The following is an 8,350-nucleotide window of genomic DNA, read 5'->3' on the forward strand; positions in this document are numbered from 1 at the left end:
ATCCAGACTATGAACAGTCCTGTTTGCCGTGCTAGGTAGTTAGATTTGACCTCTAGTCTAAAGCACAGCAGTGGGGGTTAGTTAGTAAGCAGGTAAATGATGCATTCACATGTGGCTTTTAGAAAGAGGGTCTTACTGTGAGGAGTGGAGTGCACCATTAGTGGCAGAGCTGGTGAGAAACTGAATTAGGAAGTTCTCACACTCTTCTGTCTCTGAGACAAGGGAAGATAGGTCACCATGAGAGATATTTCAAAGGTTAAGTCAACAAATAGATGTGTGTGGGGGATTAGTATAGAGTGACTCCAGTATTAATAACTTTGTAGATTGGATGGATAGTAATGCCATTCACCAATGAAAAGCTAACGAATAAGCACGTGTTGATGAAAAAGAACATCTGCTTGGAATGTGCTTTTATCAGGATGCCTGAGAGCAAACTAGAAATGGGGTTGGTAACGTATTTTGTATGTCTTTTGAAAGATTAATAGAAAGTAAATGAACAGTATGAGAATCTGAATGCAGCAGTTGAGGAATCTCTACAAGAGAGTCAGGAGTAAAGGAAACAGAGACCAGGGTGTCTTTCAAAATTACTAGTTCACCATAGAATACATTTTAGTTCATGTTGTGAGCAAGACAGTATAAACTTTAGAGGACTTCAAAGCTGATTTAGACATACCCTGTGCCCATAGTAGTTAGGATTGGGGATGGGTAATGAAATTAGGTATTGTGTGCCCCAAACATTGTACAGCTAAAGGAAGTGGCTAATGAAATGTGTTTAAGTGGAAGCCCCACCTCTCTCTCTCCCCAGACCCCGCCCCTAAGAAAGCCCACCAAGAGTCAGTCCCTCCCCAGGGCTGCTCAAGACTATACCTACAGGCTACTTAAGACCTAGTTGCTATACCTGCCCTGTTCTCTCCTTATTCCTCCCCTGCCTTCCAAGGAGTCACCTAGGAGTTGCTTTGCTCTGCTCAGATTAAACCTGGATTTATTATATTGGCTTGATTGACTTATTACATCAGCAGCAGAGGATACCCAATAACCGGAGATCCAAAACTTATCAAAATGGTCCAGTGGAGTAGCCTGAGGACAATGGCATAAGCCCAACTCCTTCACATAGTGGGCCTCAACAGCCTGACACATCATAAGGCTTTGGTAAACATTATCCACCCCCCTTTTTTCTACTGCCGTGCTGAGGCATAAAGCATAGAGGAAAATGAGGAATTTAAGGCAGAAAGAAGCAGAGAGATCAGGTTTCAAGGGGAGGGCACTATGTTCTCATGTGAGTAGGGAATCCAAAAAGGTTCAAAACAGGTTGAGGGTGAAAAGGAGTTTCCTGACCTCAGGCTCAGAGCGCCCCAGATTTCAACACCATGAACATAGGAATAAAAAGAAATGTGAGGGGCTATTGAGAGTAAATAGGCAATGGAGACGATGCAGCCAGGTTAAGAGAGTGGGAAGGGCTGTGAACCAGTATGGGAATGGAACACTATGAGCAGCCATAGGCTAGCATTTCAGGGTGCCAACAATGCATAAGGACAGCATGTGGATATAGGACAAATATAAATATGAGCAGTTGTTGACAAAGGAAGTGAGGAATGGAGAGAACAATGACAAATAATCAACCCAAACCATTACATCTGGCCCTGAGAGAGCAAGCTGTGGTTTAGAGATGCAGTAGGTATTGTTGTTCACAGGTATTTTTTTAATTGTTGCCAAGTGAGCCACCTGTAGAGCAAGCAAATAGACTGTTGAAAATTTTGCAAATGCTGAATACACTATAAAAATTCTAAACACAGGAGGTGGAGCTGTTTCAGTGGCTGAGATTCAAGTTCAGTTCCCAGTACCTGTCTCAGGGTAGTTCACAACCTTTTGTAACTTCAGCTCCAGGAGGGTCTGATATTACTGACCTCTGTGGGCACCTGCACTCACATGTATTTATCCCCTTAAACACATTATTTAAAATTAAATAAATCCTTTCATAAAATTTTTCTAAACATAGCTTAGGATTTACTCATGGGAGAACAATTGAGTCTCGTTTGGGGGATCTTTCAAATGCTATGGATTGAAGTAAAAACTCCATCTCTTGTTTTCTGTCTCTGCCCTGAGAAACGTGTGTGTTTGACGGGGTGCTTTTTTGTTGAAACCACCTGCCATTCATATTTCAAATGCCCTGAAGGGTCTACAAGAATGTAGGAAAGAATAAAGCGTAATGGTTGTATTCCTAATTAGTTCAGCTCTAATCTTACACACTCTTGGCCATTTTGTGTTTCCCTTTTAGACCAGTGGAAGATCTTCACCGAAGGAGAAGCTCGGCTCAGCCAGATGTGTTCAAGTCGGGTGTGCAGAACAGAACTGGAAGATTTGGTCCAGGTTTTGTACCTGGAGAGACCTGAAAAGGGCCACTGTTAGACAAAACAGCCAGGATTGGATAGTATCAATCAAGGAAACCCAAGCTGCAGCTGGACTGCCGGCTTACTTTGCTTAAGTCAACAGCTCTCTAAAACCCCAAAGTCAGACGCAGTCAAATTATCCACGCCAGCCACAACATACCTTTTTCCTCAATGTGCAGCAGTGTGCAGCCCTCAAACATCTCCTCTAAGAGAATAGAGGAGTCTTTAATGATTTCTGGAGAGAGACGGGATAGAACATCCTGGTGCAGCCTTCGTTTCTCTGAGAATCACTTTTATTTGAAGGTTAAAAGAAAAATACTGTTAGGGATTCCATGCATAAAGTTAGTCATATGAAAGAAAGAGAAGGAAACTGCTCAGTTTAAGTTGGGTCACATAGGGCAATCATTTGTATGAAATGCTCAAGTGTGTTCCATTCTTAAAAAAACACTATCGAGTGGGTGGAGATACAGGGCAGTCAGTTGTAGAGCACATATCTAGCATGTATGGAGCCTTGGGTTCTACTCTCAGTACTGAAAACAAAATTCCATCCCCATATCTCATATACACATGTATGAACACACACACACACACACACACACACAGAACCTGAAACTGCCGTTGTTTCTGGCTCCTAAATACTGTTGAGGTTGTTGGCACCCAAGAAAACAAATTGAAAATGTATGCAGAAGACTCTGCTCTCAAGCCCTTAAGACAGTTTTTGAAGTCATCAACCATGGTGGTAGGGTGAAGAATGCCAGTTAAGGGTCTTGTTCACTTTGAAGTGCTAAATTCACTTGGTCTAAGAATATCACTTCTCTTTCCTTACCTGAACTTATGGAGCCTCCATTAGGAAGGTATAATTTGGTGAAATTATTAAAAACTAAATTCATACAAAACAATCCATAACTGTAGAAGATTCATAACTGTAGAAGAATAGATGTGATAAAATAAAATAGTCCATCTTTTTTTGTTTTCACAGCTATAAAACTCACTAGTTTATAAGCTAATGCTCACTAATTTTCTTGAGGCAATAGTCACCTAGACAGACACTTTAGTTTGAATTATTCTAAAACCCTATTTAAGGGCGATCTTCTCTGATTACAGGAGTTTAAATTTGACTTTATAAAGAGACTTGGTCCTTGTGAGATTCTGAACATTGGTTCTTCTGTCAAGAGAGTTACTATTCATTCAGGGAGCTGAGAATTCTGACACAGACCTTTCTCCTAAACCTTCCTACTAGCCTTGCCTTGTCCACAAGCATAGGTTGTATCTGGGATTTTAGACAAGGCTGCTCCTGAAATGTTTATTTGCAGCCCAATGCCACAGCATAAATTATCCTTCTGAGGCTTGGCTTTAGAAATCATCTTTGTGGAAAAACTATAAATACTTCCTAGCAAGGAGCATAGGCCTGCTTTCTGGATCTGTCCTCTCTGAGGAGCATGCATGAGCTCAAGTAAGTACTAAGAAATACGAGGACCTAGAAACCCCATATTTCCCACACGAGGCAAGAGAACACGATAGGAAAAAATGTGCGAAAGGTCTGGTCTTTATGGGAACCTGGCAGAGAAGGGTCAGTTTCCACAAAAGAGACACCAGGCTTTGGGGCCACGGCTTCATGAGACAAATTTCTTGCCAGCCAATCACACACATTCTCCTCAGAAGAGGGACATAAGACATCCTGCACTGCAAAGCCACAGAACATTATTGAACATAAGATGGGGGCAGTGTTGATCTGCAGCTGCCTCCCTCTCAGGGGAAACTATTTTCAGAGTGTGGAGATCAGTAACCAGATCCTGAAGGACAGCGGTGATTTCCCCTGCTAGATGATTCACCCCAAAGCCTTCCCACCCAGGTGTTCTCTGAAAGCTTAGCCTCAAGGGAACACCTAAAGAGCTCCCCTAGATAGTCTCTTGCCTCCAGGTGCAGGGACACACCTTTCCAAAGTGCTGTGGGAGCAGGAACTTGGGAGCTGTCAATGTAGAAATCCTCCAGTGTTTTGGTATTGGGTAGAGTGTAGGGTGTAGGGGAAAGAGGTCAAACTGCCTGTAGTTAGTAGAGAAGAATGGATATGGTTCTTATCGTGTATTTATTTGTATCATAAACACTTGGGACAGCAAAGACTATAAGCACCATTTTGCAGTTTTATCCATTTTCTAGTTAGCTCATGTAAACAAGTATGAGTAACATAACAGTATTACCCTTTCACTTTCCTCACAGGACATGTACCCAAATATGGTACTTATTTATGTAGTCACTGTGTTTCTGGATTTTTTAAATTAATAAAATTTTAATTTAAAAAGATTATGTACAGGAAAGTCCTGTGATTGACACTCCAGTCAAGACTGTCATTCAGTTGGGTAAAAGATGATGGCGGGCCTAGTGGTTTCACAGTCAGCTTGACATTCTTGTCATACTACTCTCAAGTAGTTAGCAGTGTCAACTTAGCAGTAAGGCTGCCTGATTCTTAAGCCAGCTCTGTAATTTATATTTGTCAGTCTTCCCAATTAGAAAATGGGATAATGATGATACTATTGTTCTTTGCCCGAAGTCTTGCAGTAAGGTTTAATGTAGTCAGTACTCATAAAATAATTAGTATAGGGTCTGGTATCCATTGAGTATTCATTGATGACCATGGATATTCAGGGTGGGCAGGGCACTTAGAATGACCATTGATGTTTTACTTCCTTTTGGACAACTTACTTAGGTTTCAAGAGGACCTCAATTTTGACATGCTGTTCACAGCACTTTTATGCAAAGTTTGTTTAGGGATCAGTGTAAGGAGTTTGTTACATGTGTTGATCCAGACTAAATTCGCTCAAATCTTCAATGCCAGCTAAATACAGGCTATTCAGAATATAGGCTAAGTCAGACTATGAAAGGATTTTAAGAGAGAAGTCCAAAGTGTCAATCATTGCTGAGATGTCTAGTGATATGGCAGGAACTATGTACTGATGTTGATAACATGGGAGAAGAGAAGAGATGAAGTTACTGGAACAAAGGCCTAGTTGGGGTGGATTGTCAGAGGTAAGTGGGGGGTGTTGTGAGGAAGTAGAGCTAGAAGCTCAAGAGAACTCACTGGAGAAACTCTAGTACAGTAAGAAAAGACATGATGAAGAAATCATCTGCAGGAAGAAATGGGGTCAAAGCCATTTTATCTTACATAGGGGAGCTATTTATCCAGATCATAACACAGAGGGGAGAGAGACTATAGAAAGGACAAGACTAAAGACCATGGGTAATCAGGGAATTAGTCTGTTTCATGCAGGGCAGTGAAAGTTATATCCCACGCTGCTCTCAGTACTCACAACTCTTGACCCACAACCTGGGTAAACATTTAGCTTCGGATGTTGACCATTTCTATCAAGGTCCACCTAGTTCCATCATATCACTATTATTTCATACCCCTTGTACTCAGCTTCCTTTATTCTGGAATGACACACTATGAATCCAAGTATCACCCTACCTCCATTAAGGAAAGTCAATAAGTCAAACTAGACCTCTATTGCTCCATCTTGCATTATCCATTTTCTATGATTACTCATACCCACATTTCTCCTGGTCCTTCAAGTTTGTGCTCCTATATGTAGATAATGCTTGTAGGCTTTTTCTGTCAATTCCTTTTGAAGGACATTTACCTCTTCTACTACTTCCACCACGACTCTTAGAAAGCAGCAAAGACCACCTCTATGGGCTTACAGAGAAGACCTGCCTGCTCCCTCCCAAACATTGCCCACCATTTTATACCTTTCTTGCTTTTACTTTTTTTTTAAAAGGACTTTTTATATTTATTTTATGTGCATGGGTATTTTTCCTGCATGTATGTCTGCATACCATGTACATGCCTGGTACCTATGGAGGTCATAAGAAGGTGTCAGATCTCCTGGGAATGGAGTTGCAGATGACTGAGCCTCCATGTAGATGTTGGGAATCAAACCCAGGTCCACTAGGAAAATTCCTACCCTTTGCTTTGACACTTGAAGGGGCTCAAAATATGCCTCTCAAAACTGTGCCATTTTAGCATAAGGATTACTTTGAACTAAAGAAAATTAAGAGTCAATAGCTGCAGAAATTTTTTCCATTCTACCTACAACTGCCTGAACGCAGGATATAAATTTTCCTTTGATGAAGGTAACCTCTCCTCCATTCCAAGGACAGAAGAGTGACTCATCCCTTAGGGTAGGAAATCAACATCAAATGAATTTACATGAACAGTCAGTTCATACTAAAATAGTCTTCAGCATCCATTCATTTCTCCCTCCCTTATTCATTTCCTATTCTCTCTCCTAGAATTTATCATCCATTTAAGTTCAAGCTCTCCTTCCTATGTTAAGACAGTATGTAAGCCCCCTGAATCTAACCACCTTTTGGGGTTTCATTTTCTTTCTGTGAACTTTTGTGTATACACATATTAATAAAATTTGTGTGCCTTTTCTTCTGTTACTCTTTTTTTTTTTTTTTTTTTTTTTTTTTTTTGGTTTTTCGAGACAGGGTTTCTCTGTGTAGCTTTGCACCTTTCCTGGAACTCGCTTTATAGACCAGGCCAGCCTCGAACTCACAGAGATCTGCCTGCCTCTGCCTCCCGAGTGCTGGGATTAAAGACGTGCACCACCACCGCCCAGTTTGTTACTGCATTTTTTTATTGATTTAATCCATAAGTTCACAGTCATGAGAGCTAGGAAGGCAAAGAAATAGTGTTTCCTCGCCAATAGCATTGCTAGAAAAAAATGTGCCTTCTCTCTCTGTCACAAATATCTTCACAGCCACCACTGTTGCCAGCTCTGTATTGCTAGAGGGACTTCTGCTTGCACAAAGTTACTACCACAGTGACAGTATTCAGAATTCACTGTCTTCCTCAGCTGCTTAGTTTCCTGTGAATAAATAGAGAACTCTCCCTTCCTTTACATCTATAACCCTGTTTTGTCACCTTCCACTGAAGTAACAAATTATTCATGAGTGTTTGTTAGTGTATGCACCAACATGGGTCTTCTTGTGCCTTAGAGTATTATAGAAGTCTTCATGGAAAAAGGTGTTTTATGATCTATTTTTCAATCCAGTTTTCAGACCTCAATTGTCAGGGTACAAAGTCTGTATTGAGTGAAAGCCTCCATGTTTCCATCCTCTTTGAATCACATGTACTGTTTTTACTTCCCATCAAAACCTTCTTTCAAATTGACTTCAAGAGTCTACCCTACCAACCTACCAAATGTAAGCAGACACAGTTGAAGCCTCCAAATGGGATAGAAGCTCCTAGAATTCAGGACATGAGCCACAGCACATAGTTCCCCAACATTCCATATACACTTTTCATTCTCATCTTTGTATACATTCCATATACACTTTTCACTCTTATCTTTGTATATGCTCTTCCTGTCACTAGAATACTCTTCCATCTCCTTTGCACAGCGTGAAATTATACTTGTTCTTAAAGGCTCAGTATATTCATCTCTACTCTGTAGAGCCACGATTGCTTCCCTTGTAGTTTCCCAGTATTTCCCCCATTCTCCCTAATTATTGTGTCCTCCAACTATAAGAGGCTATTCTGTTACTAGAAGTTAGCATATTTTTAGTGCTTCTATTCATTCTTTCACCTTTAATGCCATTCCCTGGTGTCTATACTTAATGAATTTATCTTTCAAGACTCCCAGTGCTCATCTTGAGACCTTGTCACAGGCACAGTTAGTAACTCCCTCCTATGTACACAGGAAATAACAGTCAAAGTACATACCCTGGAAGAGCAACTATAGTAATCAGTTGACATGCATTCTTGTTCATTTAATGCTCCCCATAGCTCTGGTAGGCACCTTATTGACCCAATTTTAGAGGTGAGGAGGACATTGAGAGCGGTTCTCTTTTATATGCCATTAAAACCATATTCTGCATCATAGTACTTTTGTCACTGATGTACTGACATAGACAATAATGGACTCGTAGCTGAAAATGTCCTCTTATCTAGTGATATCATA

General features: G+C 40.8%; 1 protein-coding gene across 4 annotated transcripts in view; it reads left to right on the forward strand.

The window, feature by feature from the left end:
- The window catches only part of Chrdl1 (chordin like 1), a 123,280-nt gene extending 116,461 nt beyond the window's left edge, over positions 1–6,819 (forward strand). For 3 of the 4 annotated variants that reach the window (XM_042269028.2, XM_006970289.4, XM_042269029.2), the window contains exon 12: positions 2,276–4,691. In XM_042269028.2, coding sequence (XP_042124962.1) covers positions 2,276–2,406 — 131 coding nt within the window. In that variant the 3' untranslated portion in view covers positions 2,407–4,691. Of the gene's footprint in view, positions 1–2,275 lie in introns of all 4 variants that reach the window. The other variant, XM_006970290.4, reaches the window with a different exon arrangement.
- Positions 6,820–8,350: the final 1,531 nt, after the last annotated feature.

This window comes from Peromyscus maniculatus, chromosome X, assembly GCF_049852395.1.
Source record: "Peromyscus maniculatus bairdii isolate BWxNUB_F1_BW_parent chromosome X, HU_Pman_BW_mat_3.1, whole genome shotgun sequence".
In the NCBI taxonomy this organism is placed as follows: domain Eukaryota; kingdom Metazoa; phylum Chordata; class Mammalia; order Rodentia; family Cricetidae; genus Peromyscus; species Peromyscus maniculatus.